Here is a 25910-nt window from a genome sequence, read left to right on the forward strand (position 1 = left end):
CCTTGGTGGTGATAATGTAGTGATTCATGCTGTTACCAAATTGGAAGAACATAAACCCTGACCTCATTAATAACGATGGTTTGTATATGACGCTCAGGAAAATGAATGTCACCTCCCCCCTGAAAGGAAAGTAGCCAAGGCCATTTAAGTAATTCATCTTTAAAAGCTCTCTTACCCCACTACTTCAAAGACTACCTTGTGGTTTATTAGGTATTGCATATCTGCCAAAATGGAAAGCCACATTCCTCCATATGACTTTAGCTACATTACAATAAACAAAATGATGATCAATAGACTTCACTGCTTTATTACATAAAATGAATTGACTAACCAGGTTCCACCCAAGATGCTGCAGGCGAGTTTGGGTAATTAGTAATGTATCACTGACTGCTAGCTTTAAATACAACACAACTCTCTGAACATCACATTTAGATAATAGTATAATTGTTTTGTTAGATTATATATATATATATATATATATATATATATATATAGTAAATGATATGTTTTTTAGTTGCAATATGTTTTTCAAAGTCATGGAAGCTCGCTTCGTATGTGTGAAACCATGTGTTTGTTTTGCACTTTCACTTCATAAGAAGCTCACTTGTAGTGATTATAACACTATAAGAAGAGGTAGCAATAGCAACGACATTTTATCAAAAAAATTGTTGCTTTTTGGTGGACAATAGCGATGACATTAAAGATAGTTGCTGATACACAGGTATTAAGAGCCCCTTTTCAAGTGACCTTTGATAATCTACATTATTAAATGCTATTGGGTAAACAATAATAACCATACTTTTAGTGACTGCAACCAGTTTCTCAAATAGTACTTGATAATCTATTACGATCACATTAATGGTTGTTATTGGGTAAGCAATACACTTTTAGTTATTGCTAATACCTGTGTACTGGGTAAACAATAACAAACACACTTTTAGTAGTTGCTAATACCTCTATATTAATAACCACTTTCTCAAGTGACCTTTGATAATCTCTTACAACTACATTATTAATCGTTATTAAGTAAGCAATAACGGTCACACTTTTAGTGACGGCTAATATATATAGCAGCTACTTTCTCAAATAATCTTTGATAATCTACTATAACCACATTAGTGACTGTTGTTAGGTAAAAAATAACAACCACACTCCACCACTTTCTCAAGTCACTCTTGATGATCTAATACAACCACATTAGTGGTTGCTATTGAGTAAGCAATAAATATTTTTTTTAAATGATATACTATAATCACAAAAGTGAAAAAGTGGTTGCTCTTAATGTCGTTGCTAAATCCCTTTATCCTCGTAATATAATTTTTGTTTTTGTTATATGAAATAAAACTTGATTAATGTTTGAGAAACTCTTGCACACACACATATAGGCATTTTTTGAAGAAAAATAAAAAATTGCATTTAAACAAGAACTTATGTCTTGTTTACTTGAAAGTAGTAGGGTGGTATTTCATCAAAAAAGAAGCAGAAAATATAATTTTAAGTTCGAACAAATTATTAAAAATCTCAAGGGCATGCTTGTTTCATGCAATTTACATAAAAAAGAAATGCTTAGGTAGAGTCTCTTTCCTTTCCTTTCCCATCCCGAGTGAAACAAACATCAAATCATCAAAGCCACATGTTTGCACAAGTAGTCATTGGTATTTTTCCACCACCTATCACTTTTCATGTGCAAATCGTATCCAACTTGCACCCTATGAATGCATTTTCATGGAAAAGCTTAGTTGTCAATATTTTATAGGAATTTATGCTCATTCTTGCCAAAAGGTCTTTTCCTTCCATGAAAATTAAACGAACAGAGTCCTTAGCAAATTAAGCACTTGGTTTTTTATCCCGTGTTTGTTTTTGTCAAAATAGAGCAATTGAAGTGGATAGTTTCCTAGAATAAAAATGTGCCAAGCCAACATTTCAAGCAAATGATAGAGAGCGTGCTTCTCATATCTTGTTGATAAACTAAGAAGAATATTTCTTTAAAGAATTAGGAGCATTTTTACACATAACCATTCCCCCCAATATATCTTCATTGGATAGGGGAAGAATTAGCATATTCACATATTTTGAGAAGCATATTGAGAGAGAAAATTTACTTATCTAGATAACGCATGGTTGGTAGACAATGGTCGGTCAAGCTTGGCGCATTTTTATGGTGAGCCAAGCTGATCTCGAGCTCATAATCAACCCAAGTTAAACGAGCCAAGTTCGAACCGGCTTGTCTATAGAAAAGTACATTGTTTTATAGCTACAAGAAATAAAATTATATAAAAATACCTGTAAAATACATCTAAAATTTATTTCTTACTGCATAACAAGCTGCTATGAGTCTAGCCAAACTGATTACCTACTGTTTATATTTAGCTTGCCGGGCTATTTTATGAGTTTGATTCGCACTGCGGTTTCTTAATATTATTATTACTCAGTTTTTCTATAAATTTCTCCATGTACAGGTGGCCGAAGCGTGATATCTGCCTTGACCTTTACACGTTCCACACGGTCAGCCAGCGTGCAGGCAAAAACCCGGGAATTACCGTTGCGTGGAGTATTTGTGAAGCTTGGTGGGGAATCGCGTCTCCTCAAAGCAATGCCTTTCGTCGGAGCGTTAGCCGCGGCTGCTTTAAGTTCAGGCGCGGCGGCGGAGAATTAGGGCTTCCGACGGAAGAGCCAAATGGACTTGCGGCTCTCCCTCTTGCTCAGGGCCGCCTGGCTTGCCGGAATCCTGCCCCTGGCCGTCGCCTCCATCCCCTTTCCGGCGTTCCGTCCCCTCCACGGTACCCTCATGGGCTTCGCCAAGCGCGGCAAACTCATGACCAACTCTCAGTATCGAGTGAGCCATCGGCTTTTCCTTCTCCTCCTCCTTTCTGATGCTCTCTGTTTTCGCTTTTTTTCCGAACTCATCAGTGCCCTATTTGAGGGTTTTCGTTTGTGTTAAAACGAATGTTTTGGAAAATTGAATGCGGTTTTAGGGTTTCGTGGAGTGTTCAATGTGTCCGATTGTCCGGAAAAGTATGGCAAGTTGCGATACTGCGTTATGTAACGGTATCTCAACTTATCCCAGTTTTTTTTTTCTGGATAATCAGGTCCATTAGATTATCATTATGATTTCGTTCGTTTTCTTTTTCCTTTTCCCGTCCTCATATGGGAAACAAGAGTTTTTGTGGGAAGGAGCAATGGAGAATACGAAGAGACTGGAGAGAGACTGATTGTAAGAGATGAACGTTATGAGAATTTCCCAAAGTTAAGTCATTAAGTTTTGTTACGATCGTGCAATCCGAACGATGGACGTGAGTTTAGGAGGAAGGAGAAAAGGGGAATTTGGATAGGTATTTAAAATTTCTAGATTGCATCTGATTGTATAAACTGGCATTGTTGCGAGAAGCAATGCTAGCGATGAAAATTTAGTTAAAGAGCACTTTTGGCTATAATTCTGTGTGATTTTCTACTGATTTTTACTGTTGTTTCTTACTTGCTTCCCCTTTATGCTTCCGAGATGCTTCTTGCTTCATTCATCCAGCCATTTCTTAAGGTTCGCTTCTCGCTTCAACGTGCATTGCTTCCCAATCCCTCATCTCACTTCTCACTCTGTAATTATGCTCAAGACTCCAGAAAAGGCATCGGTGTGGCTCTTCAGCAATTGAAAAAAAATCGTATAATAGCAAAACCAGTTTGTTAGTCACCAGCAGCAAGCGACCCTGGTCTTCCTTGAGAAGGTCTCTTTGAAGACTCTAAGAGCTGATTGATTTTGGTTGTCTTAATTTTTTCCTTTTGACATTTCCTTGCCAACTTAATTCATGGCCTAGTGGCCAAGCTTTAGACTTGTTATTTCAGTGATGTGAATAAGCAAGGATGAAGATGCAAACAACTGTACACGTTGCATCTGTGACATCATCTAAATCATTGAATTAGTTTCAATTTAAAAGTCAAACTCAAATAAATATTCCTACAAATGAGTTGCTATGCATGAGTTTATTCATAAATGATATAGGTAGACAATTGTTTATGAAGCTTTGAATTTTAAAAGTATAAATATATTAACAAGTAAAGTAACTATTTTGTATTTAATTTTGACAGACTCAAATGGCTCAACAAGTAAAACCTTTTATGGTAGGGAGTAAAACCTTCTACGTTGAGCAAATTAATTGATTTTTAGACTGGCCCATTTACTATCTATTCTTTGATTTACTACTCCTTAATATTGCAACTATTTATGTAAATTTTCACCAATTATGAACATGTAAAGATATTCATACTTTTTTAAAATTCACAACTTGTGTTTCACTGACAAATTTTAATTAAACATTGATATTTTTAAGTCTATAATCCTATCATTAAGAGTAATATCTTTAAGAGTAATAAGTCATTTACCAGTTGTTGTATCATAATATGTTAATAATTTATCATTGCAAATTTTAAACAAAGAGCATAAATGTATATCATTTTTTCAAAAAATAGGCGCATATGAAACGAGTTTCGATTTTATATGATAAGAGTTTCTCAAAGGCTTAAGGTGAGTTTCAGAGTTTATATGAGATGAGTTTCTTCAATGTTTGGTACTCTACACATGGTTTCTGAAACAAGTCTGGTACTAGTACTTAGTACAGGTACACTTGATAGCAGCACACAAAGGTATGACAAGTGCCAATGCAACTATATTCCAGGAATATGAAGCATTCAAAATCGTAATTTATGACTGTGACTCATAATCTAAGTGAACATATTCAGAATCTACATGTAACTCACAAGAGAATATTCTAATACTATGATTGTTTGTCACAGTTATTAGAAACATCTATGTGTGACATCATCCGGATCATTAAATTAAATCAATCTAACAACTTGGATTCTCTATATTAGGTTATTATTTTGAATAGCTTGCTTCAATCTTTCAGATTCGTCTACCAACTTTTTCATAAGTTTTAACAATATTATGAGAAACTTATATCAATACTTTTATGAAACATTACGGGCATGTGTTTCAATACTTATATCAATACTTTCATGAAATATTAAGCCTTCACATACCTATACCATTACCCTCCCTCCCTGCCTTTGGCAACTACATCCTGCAATTCCTGAGATGTACTAGTGCCTCAACATCTGGCCTAAGTGGGGAAACTGTCATATGCAGCATTGAGGCCCATACAACTGTGGAGTTGAAAAGCTGCAATTGAATAAAAACAATGACCTAAAACAATATTAGAAAGAATTCCATACAGCTGTGAAGTTGAAAAGCTGCAGCTGAATAAAAATAATGACCTAAATATATTACAAAGAATCAGTGTGTTCTGAAAGTGGATTAGAAAAACATGTTGTTCTTTATGTTATCACATCCTGCAATCTTTATTCAGAAACAGGAAAAAGAAAGGCAACTGATAGAAGTGAAGGAACACTACAAGAACACAAAAGGCACAATAAACATGCACACACAGACAAAAAAAGGCAGAATGGGTGATTAAGTGAAAAAAACTCACTAAGGTGAATGAGAAGAAGAATGCCAGTAATATCCGATTGAAACTTCTTGTCAGTATTATTCTTTCTCGCTCTTTATCTCCCTTTTTTTTTCTCTTCTATTCTTAGGTTGTCATCAGAGTAGAAGTGCATGTTTTACTTTGGTAAACAGTATTATGACAGCTGAGGACATTTTGTTTGTTAATTTTTCTCATTGAGTTTCATTGACAATTACATATCTTATTTCTGCTTCTTGCATTTCCAAGATTGAAGTTCTCTTGGATGTTTCTTGTTTAGTTTAACTTGATTCAGTTTGTTTTATTCCTTATTAGTCATTACCTTTCTGCTGTTTGAATTTTGTGTAGTTCACCATTCCTCAAAGTTTCTTCTTGCATTTTTATTTGGTGGCTGTTGTGTGGACGATGTTCTTGGTCGTTTCTACATGGTCTTATGCATATAGCGTAACGGTACCGATGGCTTCTGAGTCACTGCATTATTCTACAGTTGCTAGCCACTTGGTTGGAGGTTCACATATGCTTTCAATTCAAAAACCCCAATCAACTCCTTTAGAACACAGGAATCAGCTGTGGAGGATTGTTTTCCTTCTTTTGATGATGGAGATTCAAGCCTTAAGGCGTCTCTACGAGACCATATATGTGTTTAACTACAGTCCTACTGCTCGAATGCATATATTTGGCTATCTAACCGGGATATTGTAAGTTTAGCACTTGCCTTCAGTTTTATCTTTTCATTCCACATTTCCTATTTCATTTTATCTTTTAGAATATTTATGACTTGATATTTTAGGTTCATCCCCTTCATTTTATATAGTTCCTGTCAGTTATTGTGTCTTTTGAGGCATCAAGTTTTGTACACTTGTTCTATTTGTAGCATTGATTGTAATGACCCCAACTGACCCTCGAAAAATAGTGGATTTTTTTTTTAAACATTTGCAAAAAACCTTCCAAAGACTCGGGGTACATCACAAATTTAATATAACCAAACCACAAATCATTTTATGCATTGAATCATTTAGAAGTAATAAATCGAACGTCATTAAATTAATCAATAAGTCGAAAAGTCCAAAAACATAAAATCGATTCTATCATAATCCTGCGTCCTGGTTAGAACCCAAACACCAAGTCACAGTCTCTCATCCTCAAGTCAGCCAATCCTAGACAACACTGAGCATTTGTGCCTGTAAAACAATTTTAGAAAATATGTAAGAACCAAAGTCCTCGTACAAATTCCTCTAAAAATTCAGTAGTAAAGGAAACAACATAAATTAATTCATGCATAAATTAAAGAAAAATTACAAGCACTAACTTACCATAATTAACATACCATTCAAGCATTCATCAAATAACATGCCAAATCAAATATGTAGAAATACATGAATTAATGCTGAACAGTAAAATATGCATGATTTAATGCACATGCATGAATAACTTATTAAGTTATTTATTAGAGTTACTTTTGCATGCGTGTCCCTATTAAATGCACACAAGTTTAATTTTTACTTTTTCTTAAACCCGCAGATGCTCAAAACAGGCACAATTCCCGAGCTTCAAGTTAGGTTTCCAGTTATAGCTTAACACACAATTTGTATTTTAAATTACTGGGTTTCACACTTGTTCTTTGATCAATATCAGAAATCAACACCATCAATCAGAATATTAGGAATCAACACCTAATACCAAAACATCACGAAAATCAACATCCACTGACGCCATTTTCTTGGTATGCCAATAACTACAGCTGAGTCAGCAAAGTGGCTGAAAGCTCTCTAAAATCGTGACTGAAAAGTGAACCACACTTCGGGTTCTGGGGCATAATTGCACATAGAGTTTTAGTATCTTTATAGTCCCTCATGACCGCCATCCAAGATTCCCACAATGTGGAAGGGATATTGAAGAAGAGTTAAATTACACTGTTTTGATCCCTTTTACCATTTAAATCAATTGCAAGTTCTTTACAGAAGAACCATTTTAAAAATCAACATGCAATAACCACTTCGGGCCCTGACCCTCACAATTTAACAGTGTAATTAAATTTGAAAAACCAATAAATTTTTAAAAATTATTTTGCAATGCATAAACAAGTCATTAACATTGGAGCAACACATGCTCCTGGCCTACATAGGCCTGCAGTGGTTCACACATAACTATTAACATATCTCAAAAAGTGATTTATACAAATTGCAAAATTATAGTGAACATAAACACACAGTTTCACAATTTTATGTTCAAAATGCACATTCAAAACATAAAAAGAATACACATTTAGCCAAGCACATACACATACAAATAGAAAGCTTGCAGACCACGCCATTCATGATCAATTTTTTGCATATGATCAACCAAATATGCATATGATCACAGTCATGCAAGCATTTAATTATTTTCATATTCATGAGTATGATATGTAAATTGCAAACTGATCGGTTTAGGATCAGATTTATGTACCAAGTCAAAAAAATATATTTTTCGATCAAATTCATGTACATGACCGACTTATTGCAAACAAAGAATCAGCTAAGCAGGAATAAGCACATACGTCCTGATCAGATTCATGTATGCGTGTTAATAGATTCATGTACATATTCAGCTCCATCTACATGAATTGGCTAAGCAAGAACATACATATTGATCAGATTCATGTACATGATCTAAGCAGAAAATTACATATGCCGATCAACTTCATGTACATGAATAGGCAATGCAGAAAATTAAATATGCTGGTCAGATTCATGTACATGAATCAGACAGTCTGAAAGTAAACATTTGCTGGTTAGATTCATGTACATTATCAGATTCATGTACATGTATCAACCATGCATAAAATATTAACTGTAGGTCACATTCATGTACATGATCAGATCCATGTACATGTATTGACCATGCAGAAAATATTAACTGCTGGTCAGATTCATGTACATGTATCGATCATGCAGAAAATATTAACTACGGGTCAGATTCATGTACATGCATCGACCAATCAAGAATTAACCAACTACTGGCCAGATTCATGTACATGGATCAACCAACACCAACATAATCAGTTGCTGGCCAGATTCATGTACATGGATCGGTTAACACGTAATATTCAGTTGCTGGCCAGATTCATGTACATAATCATATTCATCTACATAGATCAGCTAACACTAAATATTCAGCTGCTGGCCAGATTCATGTACATGATCAGATTCATGTACATGGATCGGCCAAATGTTCATGAAATCGACAACTAAGACATGAAAATACATAGTTACGATGCATGATCATGTAATCGACAAAACTGAAATGCATATGTATATTTTAGAAGCATGGGCAAGAAATCGGCAAATCAGAAACACATGCATGAGCATGAAATCGACAAATCTTAATTACATGTATATTTTCAGATGCATGGGCAATAAATTTGACAAATCTGAACTACATGCATATTTTCATATGCATGAACTATAAAATCAACAAATATGAACTACATTCCTATTTTTAGATGCATGAGCAATAAAATCGGCAAATCTGAACCACATGCATATTTTTAGATGCATGAGCAAGGAAATCGACAGAACTGAATTATATATATATATTATTTAGATTCATGAAATCGATACTTATAAAAATAAATAAATAAATAAATAAATAAATAAATAAATATATATATATATATATATATATATATACACGTCTTTGAAATCAGATTTCCCTTTTTTCCCTCTAAACCCATGCTCGAATCGATTTATACATATTTCTTTCTTGTGCGAATCAAGAGAGAAACCCCTACTTTGAATTGAAGTTACGAAAAGCTAGAAAAAAAACTTGATGGATGGCTTCTTCTTCTTCTTTCATTTCTTTTCCTTTCTCTAGCACATGATTTTTTTCTCTCTTTCTCTCTCTCTTTAGAACACGAGTTCTAGAGGGAGAGAGGTTTCTAGCCTCTTTTATATATTTTAATCCTTCTAGAGAAGGGGTGACACCCCCTTCTAGATTCTTTTAGGGGCAGAGTTCTGCTAAGTGTAGAACTCTACCTCTAATTTCCTTATCTCTCTAGATTTTTAACATTTTATTTTTATTATTTTAATATTCTCTTGAAATATTCGAGGGGGGGGGGCAACCCCTTCTGGAAGTTCATACGGGGTTGAGTTTAAATTAGTTGTTTTTAAAACTTTAAATTCATGTTAGTTTTAAATTTGCCATGGATGGATTATGGATCTATGATCCAAATCCATATCCAATCCAATTGGATCCCAACCTAGACAGAATCCTAGTTAATATGGATCCTAGATTGGGTAAAGATCCATATTAACATGGATTAAATGGAGCGGGTTCAATTTGATCTAAACCAGAAAAAGCTCAAAAATAGAGGCTGGTCATTTTTGAAAAACACAATTTTCACGCCAACCATAAGCCGATTTTGAGAAAACAGACCTCCTATGAGATCTACGTTCTGAGACAGATCTAACAATTATCTTAACTAAATTTTGCATGAATTTTGCTTAAATTTAAAGGTTAAAAACAATAAATTTTCTAGATTTTATTTAACACAATTAGATATTTGTTAGATTTCTCAATTTCCAAGATTTTAATTAACAGAATTTAAAGGAAACATTATACCCATGGTCAGATAATTAAGAGATAGACAAGATTTGGGTTTAACTTATGAATGTATCTAATTTTTGGAATAGAAAAACCTTTTGAAATATTTTTAAGATTTCATATTCTCTTTATCTCAAGGGATGTCCCATGAACAATAAAAACATTTGACCCACTTGAGTTATGACATTTGGATAAGACATCACCATTTGGTATATATGAAATGAGGCACCTGAGTCGAGAAGCCAAAAACTCTTACCAGGGTCAGAGATGCCAACAGAAGGGATCACGACTCCGGTTGAAGAAGCTCCTTTGAGTAGAGGTTGGAGAGCTTCTACAAGTTGAGTCAAAGACATCCTCCCAATGTTTGATTCATGTGTAGCTTTGAATTCACTTGACTCTTGTGCAACCGATGCTACATTCTTCTTTTCAAACTCACTTGGCCTCTTTAATTTAGGACTATATGTCTTGACATGTCTCGGTTCATGACAATAATAACAAATAATTTATTTTCTTTTCAAACTCATTGCCTTGTTTGCCATAGTTATCATTGTTTGGTATCCCATAATGTGGTGATTTGTAAGCATGAACATGGTTTTCCAGCCTAGACACGGCTAGGACCAAATCATCAACTTCTTTAGATGTCTTCTTTTTTAGTCTATTTTTCTCCATACTTAGCTCATCAAGAGTATCTTTAATAGAAGTAACTTTTCCTTTACGAAGAAGAGTCGATTTGGTAGACTCAAACTCCGGTCTTAGACCATTGATGAATTGATAGAAATACTCTGCATCAATTTGTCTTTAATGGAGTTTTATATCTTCGGGACAATGCCACTGTGGCTTAAGAAGAGCAAACTCATTTTAAAGGTCGGATAACTTACTAAAGTATTGTCTAATACTTTTTCTTCCTTAAGTCATAGTGTGTACTTTGTCTTGTAAGTTGCAAATGTGGGCGATATCTTTAACAGAATACATTCTCTTGAGATAGTTTCATGTTTTATTTGCATGTTCAAACTTAGCTAGACTCGAGCACTTCTTGATATCAACACTACTAATGAGCCAAGACATAATCTTGGCCCCATTCTTCATTCTTTCCATTTTTTCTCATACGTGGCCATAGCCTTGGTCTTTTCTTCCTCCGTAAAAGGTACCTCTTTTTCTCTTTCTATCTTAGTAAAGATTAGTTTGGGTTCTAAGTCCTACCTATCCACTAATCCCCACAACCCTTTTTCCCATATTAAGTGCTTCATGATTGAAGCCCATGTTATAAAGTTTGTATCGTTAAGTTTGATGGGTTTTAGGATGACATTATCATTGTCATCCATGTTTACAAGGGCTAAGAGAAATAATAGAAGATAGATACGAGGAAAAAAGAGAGAAAAAAATCAAAAGTATCACAAACACTCCACCACCAAAAGAGCACCTCCAATAAGGAACATGAACACCCGAGCACTTAAATAAATTTTGCCAAAAAGATTTTATCTCTTCGAAATCTTAAGTGACACACTTCCCAATGCACCAAAAAATCATCTTGATCTTCAAGCTCTGATACCATGTAAGGAAACAAGGTCCTCCAAAATATATTCACCGAAACAACAAGAGTGGATACTCAAAGAGTTCCACCAAAGCACCAAAGGAATACACAAGCCACAAAATGGGCTCACACACAATCACCAACTAAAGGGCAAAACACAAAGAATAAAATAATATTTTATTGATCAAATCTATGTGATAAGGCATACATTGTAGAAGGGTTTTACTCCATATTTATACACAAAGAGGAGACTCATAGAGAGTTGTTGGGGCCCCAACAGCTCTAAATAGAGCCGTTGGGAGCCCAATGACTCCCTATGTTGACTAGTCAACTTATTTTGACTAGTTCAAAACCAGAAAACAAAAACTAAAAAATCTAATCCTAGTTACTATTTAGTTATATATATATATGTACATTTATTTTTAACATAGAGGACTGTTGCATACTCTTTGATCAGCTAGCATTTATTCATGCCATTTCAGATGTCGCTGTTACAGCCTTAGAGGTTGGCCTAGCAATTATTATTTACCTTTTGTTTCACCAGGATGATACGTTTCTTCCCAAAATTTTGTTAATTCTAGATAAGAGGGAAGAGTATTGCAAGGATATACTTATTTGACATTTTTTTATGGTGTACCTATTTCTTTGTACTTCTTCAAATGCTATAATCATTAATGTGGCATAGACTTACCTGATTTGTAATGTAAGTTACACAAGATCTTGTAAGTTAATTGTTGCAAACTTGCAAGGCTCTAAAAAGATTGCCTCATTTATGAGCATAACAAATTAATTTGCCAGAGGGGTTGCTGTCTCTGGGTCTTTACACATTAACATCTTAGCATCAACTTTGGACTGTCTGAACGTTAACTCTATAGATTGAAGTTTTGAACACTAGATCAGATGTTTCCTATAGGGATATAAGCCTATGAAGGTCATGGTGACATGTCATGATCATCATTATTGATATTGACTCTTCAGATGGCACGAAGATCATGATAATCTGAACATTTCAAAGTGGAGGATGTGAATCGAGCAATGACTTCTGATTTTAATGGTTCTTTATGATTTTTCTATACTACTTTCAAGATCTAGTTAGTTTCTGGTAGTACATGCCAATTCACTAGTGTTACAAGAAGCTTTTGTGTGTTACATATCATTATTTACAGATTTCCAGTACATCTTGGACGTTTTACTTGTTTCACTTGTTTAATTGGTTATTAACACTGCAACAGTTCAGATCTCTTCTCCCACATTTGATGAAGCAAAATTTGCACAAATAATTCTTTTTGGTAAAAAAAACTGATGATCTGGATAGTTTTGATAGACAACTGTGACAAGGACTTCAGACTTGTTTAATGTAAAAATAGCATTTTCCTGCTGAGGTTCATCTACCAATACATTGCTGATTTATAATCTAGACATATTAGGTTATGTATGTACATCATTAGCATCATTTTGCCTTCTCATGTGTGTTTAATACTTCTATTTTGGCCTTCACTTATTGAAAGAAATTGTGGCCATTTTGCTCATTTTGACCTATATTTATTTTATATGTTCAGCTTCTATACAGCAGCACCTCTGTCACTTTGTAGTGCATGCATACCAGAGATATTTGGTCATCTTGTCCGTATAGCTACTCCTTTCATCATTAAGGGGAAATCTCATATGTCAGATGTCAAATTTGACTGGTGGGGACTTGCGAAACCTCTTACAGGCCTTGGTTGGTTCCAGTGGTTTGGTGCAGCTTTATTTGCTTGGGGTGCTGTTCATCAGTATTGTTGTCATGCCACACTTGTAAGTTGATGTAGTTTTTCTGATTTAAATCAATCATTTTGTCCTTAATCCACAAAAAGTGCCAATACAAGGGAGTGTTGGAAAATCGTTCATGTCTAAAAGAAGAGATCACAAAACTTTTGCTATATGAAATCACTGACATTGTTGACCTGGCTTTTATCTAAAATTTGTTCATGTTTTAATATGGCAGCAAGATTTGTCAATTCTGCCAAATATAATTTAGATCACATTATTCATTATCCAGGATATAATTGAGTTGTTTTCATGTTTAGCGAACTCAGGAACACACACACACACAGTAACGAAAGATTAAAATCTGAATATAATGGCTTGTATTACTCTTTTGGAATCATAGGATTTTTCTTTTCCAGAAAGTTCATTGAACTCAATTTAAAAGCCAATCACTTTTTAATGGACTGATCAATAGGCTTTGCGATAGTCTATCAAATATACTGATATATTCTTGCAAAATTTGTTTCTCCACAAACACACATGCATGAGTGCATGCACATTTCCATACCCACACCCAGCAATCTTCTCTCTCTCTCTCCCTCTCTCTCTCTCTGAGGCCCAGACAAATTTTTTTCTGTAATATGAATATCATTGTTAATTTAAGAATTTCATGTCTAGAGAAATCATTTTTAAGTCCAAGAAATTGGGAAATCTGCATGCATTTATTAATTCATTTTTCTGTTATCCTTTTCATTTGTTAGTATCATTTATCCTCACTTCCTCAGTCTTCACTCTTCAATGGCATCATCATGACTGGGAGTGCTGATGAAAGTCTTTCGTAGAAAGATCCTCTTTTCCCTTATAACAAACTTTTTCTTCAATGTAATTGGACTATTTTCACTTGTCGGATTTTCCTGATCTTATGCAGTCACCTTACTTAAGAATAGCATGCTGTACATTAAACTACCTATTTTCCAAAGCATCATGTACTGTCTTATTTTTCACAGGGTTCTCTCAGAATGCGTATGGGTGAAGAAGAAGAATACAAGATTCCACAGGGTGACTGGTTTGATTTGGTTTCATGTCCTCACTATCTTGCAGAAATTGTGAGCCCCTACTCATGTTCTGTCAATTTATTTCAATCTAAATTTCATGGTGTGTATGATGCCTTATTTACCCTCCAACAATGCAGGTTATATATGCAGGAATTCTGATAGCTAGTGAAGGATCAGATGTTACAATTTGGCTTCTTTTTGGATTTGTGGTAGGTCCTCTCATCCTTCTCCCTGAGATTAACTGGTTTTGCAAGGATGCCCTCTTCCATCAGTGTTCTTAAAATTTATACATCTGACTCAAGTATCTCCCCTTCACAGGTTGCAAATCTTGTGTTTGTAGCAGGAGAAACACACCGTTGGTATCTCCGCAAGTTTGATGACTACCCAAAATCTCGGCGAGCCATTTTTCCACATGTATACTAGATTTATTGATCTCAAAAGGCAGGGTTGATAGGTTAAGGCAGAAAGATGAGCTCACAGCAAACAAGATGATCAACAGGTGATAAGCTTGCCGGTCTTGCACTGCCCTGGGCAACTCAATTAATGTGTGGGTGGGTGTGCTAATATTTCCCAAAGTACTGTGCGCCTAGCAATGCTTGAAATACCATGGTAGCTGGGTATTATGCATGAATAAAATTTATGGTTGTACTATGAAATGTAAATAGTTTTTTTACAAAAGCTAGGTATAGTTTTGTAATCTACTGATATCCTTCTTGGTGCCTAAATAGACTACTCCAAGGCACCCACAATCATGGAAATTGAATGCTCATCTCTTTCTCTCTCTTGGGTGCAGTCAAGCCCACCTCTCTCTCTCATTTTTCTCAAATTTTCTACTCTGCTTTTCTCGTGCTACACAAACAAGTGAAAATTTTTTATTTAGAAAAATTATCATATCAAAACTTTTTATAGGCAAAATTTTCTTTTTCTATGAGAATTTTTCTTGCTTCCAAACGTATCCTTAAAGAAGTATGCAATCACGTTTCACCTGATGTCAATTCCTTGCCTTGCCAAAAGGTATGCGCACTGTCATTTCAAACTTCCGACATCCCGTCAACTTGGTGTATTCACAAGTCGCTTCTATCACAAGAGTGGAGCTCTGGTGGGCTCAAATAAAGCTTTTGTCTTTTTACTGTTTTTGCATCCAAAGCAATATTGTCATTTAAACTTGGTATCAAGATTAAACTTTTCCCTATCTCTGATATTAATCCAAGTTTGAATAGATTTCGGGTTTTTTTTTTTTTTGGATGTTTTCTGTTTATCTTATATCACAATTTCGGTTGCTTAAAAGTTGCCACTATTTGGTTGTGAGCTTGTGTGAGAATTTCAAAGTTTTTCTTTTCTCAAGTTTGAAAAGATAAGAAAAATATCTCACAACTAATTTAGTAGGGGCAACTTGTGAACCTTATTCAGTGGACTTCATGAGTTTGAAATCCGTGGGTGCACCCAACTTTACCACGAACTCAAAACTGGGTGAACTATGTGGTGGGGAATTGGGGCCTAGGGTTTTGTGCCTTGAGCAAAATAGTTTGTTTTTCAGTTTTCAATTTTTTTTAGGAAAATACACCAAATTTAAAAAAATCTAAAAGTTTCTCTTGGGCAAGGGATATGCCAGCGGAGTTTTATGCTACCAGTAACAGTCTGCACGGCAGGCAGAGCCAGTGCGGTGCGGCTAGTGTCTTTGTGGGGACAGTTTTTCCTTGTAAATATAAAAAAGTATTTTTAAAATATAAAAAATTTAAAAATAAAATCTAAAAGTTTAAGAAAACTAAAATAAAAAAAAGTTTAAAAAATTAAAATACAATTTTTTTTAGCAAAAACAAGAACGTAAAAAAAACTAAAAACAAGTACTTTAAAAATGTAAAAAAATTTAAAAGCAAAATCTAAAAGTCTAAGGAAAACGAAAAAATATCTAAAAGTCTAAGGAAAATGGAAAAAATCGAAATACAGAAAGTTTTAACCAAAACAAGAACTTTAAAAATGTAAAAATCCGTCCTAGGAAAAAATATATATATATATTTTTAAAAGCACTTGAAAATTTAAAGTAAGCATTCCTTCTCAAGTTCCCATAAAAGAATAAATAAAGGTCCCGTCGAGATATTGTCACCAAAATGTCGCGTCGCGTTTTTTTGTGAGATCGTAAAAGGTAGGGTGATATTTATCGCCATGCCTCACGTGGAAACACATAAAGTAATAAATAAAACAACCAAAATAAGAAAGAAGATAAATAATAAATTAGAACAAAAAATAAAAATAAAAGGGTCTTTCTTCCCCTCACCAAAAAGGGTTCCGTAAAGGGCAATCACAACAAGCGACTAGCCCAAAAGGCAAAGAAGAAGAAGAAGAAGAAGAAGAAGAAGAAACCAATCCTCGATTTTTCCCGACTTCTCAGATCCGATCACCCAAATCGGAAAAAAAGGAAAAAGAAGAAGAAAGAAGATGTCGAGCTTCAGCGGCGACGAGACCGCCCCCTTCTTCGGCTTCCTGGGCGCCGCGTCCGCCCTCGTCTTCTCCTGTAATTCCCTCCTCTTTCTTCTTCTTTGTGTTGTTGACGATGATGTTGATGGTGTGGGTTGGGGTCAGGCATGGGAGCGGCCTACGGGACAGCGAAGAGCGGGGTGGGCGTGGCGTCAATGGGCGTGATGCGGCCGGAGCTCGTCATGAAGTCGATCGTCCCCGTCGTCATGGCCGGTGTCCTCGGTATCTACGGCCTCATCATCGCTGTCATCATCAGCACCGGCATCAACCCTAAGGCCAAGTCCTACTACCTCTTCGACGGATACGCGCACCTCTCCTCCGGTCTCTCCTGCGGCCTCGCCGGCCTCTCCGCCGGTATGGCCATTGGCATCGTCGGCGATGCCGGCGTTAGGTAAGTCCTCTGATCCCTCCTCTTCTTTTCTCAGTTTTCTTCAATTAATAGCTCGTTAAGATCGCCGTGGTCCTTTTCTTTTGCTTTTTATTTTATTCTATACTTTGCAGAAGAGAAGATTTCTTCCTTTTTCTGTTAGTTTTGGATCTGATATGTTATTGGTGATTTCTGGTTTTTTGGTTTCATTCACCGTTTCATTCTTTTTTGTTGATTTAGATGAGATCTAATAACTTATTTCGGTGAAATATTAGGGTTTGCTGAATATGCTGAAGGAAATTTCAGTTATGATTTTCGATTGAGTAGATTGATAGTTTCAACCATTGGATCGGCTGATCTTGAAGGTTCAATTTGGAAGAGGTTGTGGATCTGGAAGTTTTAGTATAGTGAGGGATATTTCTGCTTATCGATGCCTACATGTTTGATATGTAGAGTTTCAATTTTTTGCTTTTATGGCCAAACTGGGGGGTGGCCACTGTGGGATTTGAGCCTGAGACCCCGTGGTTAAAATAGTGTACTGTATTGATCCAGCTATCACATTAAATTTGATGCAATTTAGGTCTCCTTTAGGATATTGGAAATTGTACTTCAAGCTTTTAGGAGATGTTGATTATGCGAGTTTTTTTTTTCTTTGAAATTTCTATTTGGACTGCAGGAGCATTGCATTTCTGAAGGAAATATCTGCCAAGGATATGGAAAAATCATTTTTTGAAGTGTTGAAAACTGTGGAGCATCCTTGTAATGTTTCTGTTGCTAAATCTTTGGATTTCAGTTTTGAGATGGAGAAATAGAGAAGATTCAGCAATGAGAAAATAAAAATTAAGATGGGTTCAATGTCGTATTTTTTACTATTATGCAACTTAATGTGTCATAATCATATATTTATGGCTGGATTGATGATCCTAAACTTCCAATTGTATCATCTTCTGTTTGCCTTGTTTGTGTCTTCAATAACCTTCTCCATTGCACTTTGACTGTTGGTAGGATTCAATTCACATTGTTTGATTAAGACCTACTTATCATAATTATTGAGATCTGTTTCATCATAAGTACTTTTAGATAAGTATTGGAATTTATCCTTGGATTTTTCTTGTTGGGGAAGTTTGTAGTTCTAATATTTTCAATAGGATTATAAATTATGAAACATCTTCTTTTCCCCCTTGCTCAAATTTTCTTATGTTTGTCTGCCTAGCCTTTTTCTTGTATTTTATTCTTTGTAAGCTTGTGGCCATCTATTTATTTTCCTCAACATTGTATGTTACACACCCCATAGAGCTCTCCATTTGGATCGGCCACTTGTACTTGAGTTGGGTGTCATTCTGTACTCATTTGGCCCTTTTTTGGCCAGCCACAATCCGGGAAATGGTCGGGCCAGTGTAACCCTTATTAGGAGACACTGGCCCGGCCATTTCCTGGTTGGTGGTTGGCCAGAAAATTACTGGCCCTAATTTTCTTTCTTTTTCTTTTTGGGTAGTCGGCCATTTTCTGCCCAGCCACCTGCCGAAAAATGGCCAGTCCAGTGCCACCTGGCAAGGGAGACACCGGTCCGGCCAGTGGCTGGTCAGAAAATGTCCGACCTTGTTATTTATTTATTTATTTATTAATTTGGTGCCCAAAAACCTGAAAACCAAGTTAGCTAAAAACTAGGTTTTACCTTGTCATCCAAACAGGTCCTTTAATAATTGTGTTCATTGATATTGCTGGTATAATAGATGCTATTGCACATAGAACCATACCCAATTAGATGGGATTGTTTGATCTTAAAGGAGATCTACAATTTTGTAATGAGTGGTTATTTCTTTGTCTCGTCCAGTTATTACTAACTTGATTATTTTTTGGATAATAGTAGATTGAAATAATGCTCGTAACGGGTCCTGTTTGAAACCAAGAAATACATGCCTTCCTGCCATGCACACTAGAATATAGAGTATTCTGAAAAGACCTGCTAATGGGGGAATACCCCATAGGGATAGGGAGACATAGGGCTGAAGAGAGCCAAAAAAAGATCTCTTGTGTGTATGAGGTTAATTCAATTTCATTTGTGATTGTTTAGTTTAAGTATGTCATTGGTTGTATCGCACTCTACATCACACTTGTATAAGTAAAATGCTGTAATCCTTTCATGTTCATGCTTTCTTGTATGAGAACCAGATCTTATGGTATGTATGCACCTATGATGAATGTGTATTAACCTTAGCTGCCAAAGGCACTAGGCGGTGAGCCCCTAAAAAGACTAGGCAGACTAGTCGGTACCCCAAATTTAAAAATAAAAACCATGCAAAATATGTAAACAAGCTGCTAAAATCAATAACAAACACGTATACAACATAAAATCAATCAACAATAAGCAATACACAAAGCATAACATGTCGTCAATCACTAACAATAAGCAATACACAAAGCATAACATGTCGTCAATCACTGTAAATCAATTATATTAAATAATCTGCTCAAAATAAACAGTTGAATAAACAAACCATACAACTGACAATGTGAATGAAAAATATACAAAAAATAAAATCATGTATATAAAAAAATTAACAAGTCAACAATAGACATAATATAAGCAATAAACAAATAAGAAGAAAAAATGAACAATGGAATAAACAAACCATGAAACTGATAATCTGCTCAAAAAAATTAAGAATAAATGAACAACTGAATGACCAAACCATACAACTAACAAAGTGAATAAAAAATATTCAAAAAATAAAATCATATATACAAAAAAATTAACTACAATAGACATAATATATGCAATAGACAAATATGAAGGAGAAATGAACACTTGAATAAACAAACCATACAACTGATAACTTGCTCAATGTAAATAAAAGGCAAGTAGGCAACTATATAATTTAAACACAATTAAAGCCTTAACACTATTAAGCTCACATCCAAGTCATACTAAAATGATATAAGTCATAATTAAACTATTGAGAGTTCATGATAACTAAAAACATCACATGTAATCAATGTCTTATTTGCTAATCTTCATCTCTAAAGTTTAAACTATAAAGATCCTATTTTTTTAAAGTCAGGAATTAGGACAGAAAATCTGCATTGTTGCATCCAACTGCCGCACCACCATCTCTTCATATTTGTGCTTTTTTTGTCACACAAACATAACTTCGAAACAGTCAACCAAAGATATAACTCAGAAACATAACTCACAAATATAGCATCTTAACCAGTCAACCACAAAATTAGCTAAGACATATAACTCAGAAACAATCAAACAAATTATATGTAAACATATTATTTATATTATAAATTACATTGCATAGATACGATATTATATATAAACAATAAATACAAACAGATTATATATAAATTACAGTACATACACATATATATTTATCTAAGTCACAGGGACTCGACAAAGCAGGTGCCGCACCCACGTTGACGCAATGCGGGTGCGGCACCCGGTGCGGTCAACACGACCCTGGGTGCGGTCAATGCACCCAAGATCATTTTCGTCCAATTTTTGAACCTAAAAAAAATGTTGCCCGATCAAAAGGGGCTGCGAAAGAAGTTTGCCCTAATCTTCTTCTCTCCTCTCCCGCGCAGCTCCGCTCTCTCTCGCCTCCTCTCCTCCTGACGTCTTGCAGGGGAGCCCGACGACACCTCCTCCTCTCCCTCGTCACAAGTACCCTCTCGCTCTCTTGTTGGGTCGGCAGGGGAGGGGCCAAACCCCCTGCCCTGCTCCCTCTGATTTCAGGGGAGGGGCCGAGCCCCTCCCTATTTTCGGTAGGGGAGGGGGCGAGCCCCCCACCTTGCTCCCTCTGATTTCAGGGGAGGGGCCGAGCCCCCCACCCCGCTCCCTCTAATTTCAGGGGAGAGGCCGAGCCACTCCCTATTATGACAATGTTAACTGTTAAATTATGACAATATTAACTGTTAAAACTTCAAAATTATATATATATATATATATATATATATATATATATATATATAATTTTTTACATTTTTTCCCTGCTGCATCCCCGCACCCAAGGTTTTTGAAAGTGCCGCACCCCCGCACCCGCACCCATGTGACATAGATATTTATATATAAATGCAGTATATAATATATATAATATACAATATGCAGAAATACAATATTGTATATGCTGAAATACAGTACATATAATCTTAGTTGTCAAAGGTGGCATCTAGGTGCCACCCCACCACCTAGGCAACTTGGTTTGGGCGGTGGGGCCCTATTTTACTGCCTAGGCACCACCTAGCTCGCCTAGGCGCCGCCTAGGCTGGGGCCGCTTAGGCTTAAGCCTAGGTCGGTCCACTTTTTTTTGTTGACTTATGACTTATGTCAACATATAAAAGGGGCAAAAGGTCCCTTTTCCCCCTTTTCACCCCTCTTGTGTCTCCTCTCTCTCTCTCTCTCGCTAGGGCAGAAAAAGAATCAGCAGCAACTAAGCTACAATACAGGTACCTCTCTCTCTCTCTCTCGTTCTCGTTTGTCATTTTTGTACCTCATTGAGTGGGTTTGAAGATCTGGATTTCAGTAAATGAGTGAAAAGAGAAAAACTGTTTTGGGATTTAAAAAACTGTTGCTTCTTTGCTGTTCATGTTAAACTGAGATTGGCTAAACACTTTTTTTACTTATACTACAGATGTAATTTCTGATTGAGACAAAACTTGGGTCCATTTTATAACTTTCAAAACATTTGTTCTTTGCTTGGTGGGATATCCCTTTGCTTTATATGGCTTCTTGATTGAGTTTTTGAGGCACTTGCCACTGCTGTGACTCTTGTTGGTATCGGCATGTGATATGCAACATTTCAGAAACTGAGTGGTTCAATAATGTGTCTGCAAAATACAAACAAATTATGTTAAGAAAGTATACATAACACTGGATAAATATGATTCAAAAAAGTGATTTGTCTTTTGTACAAGTGAATTTATTTATAGTCATGCCAATCAATATTAGCTAGTACCATTTGCTTGTCCTATACTTTTGGTGCACCGGTTGTATCTTGTTTTAATTCAACCTGTTCTCTTCAAATTTATTTTATGGGCATACATGTTCATTTTGTTTTGTGTGTGTGTGTGTGCATGCACATGCTCATGTAAAGCAGCTATAATCTTCTTCAACTACCATCAGTCGACCTTGTAGTTGCACTACTAGTCTTGGGTACTTTAGTGTATGTTCTGGACCTTGTTATGTGTGTTTGTTTATTTAATTGTTCATTTCTTCTTCTTATTTGTCTATTGTTTGTATTATGTATATTGTTGTTGACATGTTAATTTTTTTGTATACATGATTTTATTTTTTGCATATTGTTCATTCACATTGTTAGTAACTTAGTTGTATGGTTTGTTTTTTCAATTGTTAATTTATTCTTAATTTGTTTAAGCAGGTTATGTAATATAATTGCTTTACAGATGACATATTATTTGTCTATTGCTTAGTGCTGTTTGATTTTATGTTATATACATGTTTCTTATTAATTTTAGTAGTTTGTTTACATATTTTGTATTTATTTTTTATTTTTTTATTTATTTAGGGTACCGCCTAGTCCCCTAGGCCTTTTTAGGGGCTCACCACCTAGGCTCCGCTTAGTACCTATGATAACTAATCATATATATATATATATATATATATATATATATATATATATATATATATATAAAACTGAAATACAACATAATTAACAGGAAGAAGAAAAAAAAAGAAGAGAAAGAGAAATAGGAAGAAGAAAAAAAATGAAGAGGAAAGGAAAAGGAAAATAAAGGCAAAAAAGAAGAGTGACAATGAGAGAGAGAGGGCGTACCTTGGTTGGGTCGTCCTCTTCTTAATTTTCTTGCAAAAACCGAGAAGAGAGAGGAGAGAGGGGGGAAAGGAAGCAATTAAGGCCCCCCTTTTCCCTTTTATATGACCCATATGGCTCAACCAAAAAAAACAGGACCGGTTTAGGTTTACGCCTAATCTGTCCCAGCCTAGGCGCCATCTAGGCGAGCTACATGGTGCCTAGGCGCTAAATTAGAGCCCCACCGCCCAAGCCTAGTCGCCCAGGAGGTGGGGCTTCGCCTAGGAGCTGCTTTTGACAACCTAGGTTATAGCATATGTTGCCATGTAATGTTTTGGGAGTTGTGCATGTGCAGTTACTGAACTGTCACAGAGATACCTCACTTTATGCCCTGTATCATGCCCTTATATATTATTTTTAGTGAAAATCTTCACAAAAAATAGTGCGTCTGTCCTTTTTGAGTGTATCCATGTGACGGATCTATCATGCATGCATATATGCACTTGAGCCAAAATTTATGGTTTGTTGTTTTTCATCGTGTAAGATATAGTCAATGTGTAGGCCATGCCTGGATTAAATATCAAATCTAGGTTTGTCTTCTATGAATCTGATTTGGAGTTTTAGACCTAAACATATGGTTGGTTCATTTTGAAACCCAAGAATAACACAGGAGTAATGATTGAATCCAAGAATAATGTTGATTATCATAAGGTTTGGATTCATGGTGTGAATAGAGTCTACAATGTTCTGAGTAGGGACTTGGGCAGATTCAAAACTCGATGACAAATAGGCATAGTTATTTTTGAGAGAATTAAACCTTTCAAAAAGGTCCAAACTTTCTCTCTTGTTTGCTGATTCTTCCCACAATCGTCCTGACAGAGTTTATCTCTTTCCAATCCATCATCTTATACTAAACTATTCTGACACACGCCCCACTTTGGTTTCCACATCTGGCATATCTTTTCCTTCCTCTATTTCCTTCACCTACTTCCCTACTTGCTATCTTTGGAGAAGGGAGAATACTGTGCCAAGAAATGAGGAAGCTTGTTGGCTTTGTAAACTACACCTTATTGCTACATCTTCACCCTTATCTTAGCCATTAGATCTAAATCAATCTAAAAAACTAAGGATTCTCAAAGTTTTGTTAAGTAGTCTCCCTTTAGGATTAAGAAAATTTAAGAAGTATTGCTGTGGATTTTCATGAGTTTTACTTCAAAGCTAATGACTAATGAGTATTTAACAACGTAACTTGGATCTAAGTAAAAAATATGTCTTAAAACAGGGAGTATGTGCTCTGGGTGCATGCTGTTGTTGCTCTCTCTCTCTCTCTCTCTCTCTCTCTCTCTCTCTCTATATATATATATATATATATATATATATATATATATATATATATATATATATATATATATATATGCACACACACACACACACCTGCCATGAGATGGACATGCTACTCATCTTGAATTACTTGGCCCGTTAAAGATACAGTGATTAATCTTCTTGTAGATTTATTCGCTGCCTCTGTTTCTATGAGGTTGACTGTGTCTGCCACATTTGTTATGATTCTGATATAAATGCTGTGCATGTTTGCTTCCACCCCTATGAGAACCATTTTCACAAGCTTTTGAGAGAATGATCTTTAGGAGGGGCCATTTTCTCAAGGCATTGTGTGAGAGAATTGTGCCATGAGAAAGTTCTCATTTGAGAAAGAATTGGCCCATCTCCTTTAGAAAGGGAGTAAAAAATCTGACCTCGTGAGTCACCCGTTCTCATGGACATTGGACAATGATTTTCAAGTGAATCATTCTCTCAGCTTGAAGGTGCTTGCAATGGTGCCTTCAGTGTTCTTCAAAGGGGCTGGGAATGAGCTGTTTTAAACACTTGGTATGAATTCTGTACACCTCATAGACATTGTCAAGGTAACTGCTTCTGGTTATAGATGCTCATATTGTTGTAATATTAATTGCGTATACTTTTTGTTTGCTGAAGATTTTTTGTACGCATGTATTTGTCTCGGGAGTCTCTTTCTTTGGAGATGCGTGAGGAAGTTTCCTTCTGTGCATTTTTTCCGTCACTTTTTTCATTCCATTTCCACTTTTTAGGCTTCACAAGCTATGAGTAATGTATATTACAATCTATTTCGTATTCAGTCACTACTGCCTCCATTAAATGCTAGTATTTAGCTCTTGTGAACTTGTGAAACATCCTAGTAGGCATGTACTAAACAGTCGTGTATGTCTTACAGAGCTAATGCACAGCAACCAAAGCTATTCGTTGGGATGATCCTCATCCTTATCTTTGCTGAAGCTCTGGCCCTGTATGGTCTCATTGTGGGCATTATTTTATCATCCCGAGCTGGGCAATCCAGAGCAGATTAAGCACATTCATGCTCATATTGTGGTTTGTTTGTTCTCCCTGACCCATAAATTTTTCTGAGATCAGTAGCTCTGTTATCCTCATGTTTACTTTTTAATTTTCATGTTAAACCAGAACGTATATGTTTAGCTGTAGTTTCTATGTTGTCTGTCAGAGTAGTAAATGTTTTGATGGAAATAAAGCTTGTTTTGCCAAGCTGCTGTATTCTTCTGGACTTTATTCTGGTAACGAGGTTAAAGTGTTGAGAAAGCAAAACATAGGCATGCGATTGTTTTTGTGCCACATGGTTTTAGTTTGCATATGATAAGAGAAAAAAATGTATAATTTGCAGAATGATTCTCAAAGAGGTCATCTGCATTGTTATTGAATTTTGAAATCTGGGTCCAATTATAAATCCATATCTGACTGTGATATCATATAGAGTTTCACATCCGGTACATATGGAGTCAAACAGGCCCTAACCTTGCTGTACTGATTCTACTGAAAATTGGTAAAGTAAATGCAAAATATGTCAGGTTAGGGCGT

The 25910-nt window shown here is 35.7% G+C and overlaps 2 protein-coding genes across 2 annotated transcripts; both read left to right on the plus strand.

Moving 5' to 3' along the window:
* The first annotated feature begins 2584 nt into the window (after nucleotides 1-2584).
* Nucleotides 2585-15068, plus strand: LOC149832551 (3-oxo-5-alpha-steroid 4-dehydrogenase family protein). Its single transcript, XM_090012502.1, has 6 exons — nucleotides 2585-2836; nucleotides 5823-6172; nucleotides 13149-13383; nucleotides 14343-14441; nucleotides 14528-14599; nucleotides 14709-15068. Exons 1-6 carry the CDS (start codon nucleotides 2678-2680, stop codon nucleotides 14811-14813), a joined length of 1020 nt encoding a protein of 339 aa, XP_089868628.1. The 5' UTR covers nucleotides 2585-2677; the 3' UTR covers nucleotides 14814-15068.
* A 1596-nt stretch (nucleotides 15069-16664) lies between these two features.
* Nucleotides 16665-25580, plus strand: LOC149832552 (V-type proton ATPase 16 kDa proteolipid subunit-like). Its single transcript, XM_090014564.1, has 3 exons — nucleotides 16665-16902; nucleotides 16971-17256; nucleotides 25255-25580. Exons 1-3 carry the CDS (start codon nucleotides 16827-16829, stop codon nucleotides 25385-25387), a joined length of 495 nt encoding a protein of 164 aa, XP_089870690.1. The 5' UTR covers nucleotides 16665-16826; the 3' UTR covers nucleotides 25388-25580.
* Nucleotides 25581-25910: the final 330 nt, after the last annotated feature.

The sequence above is a fragment of the Nuphar pumila genome, chromosome 7, assembly GCF_984573655.1.
Source record: "Nuphar pumila chromosome 7, dmNupPumi1.hap1.1, whole genome shotgun sequence".
Taxonomy (NCBI): domain Eukaryota; kingdom Viridiplantae; phylum Streptophyta; class Magnoliopsida; order Nymphaeales; family Nymphaeaceae; genus Nuphar; species Nuphar pumila.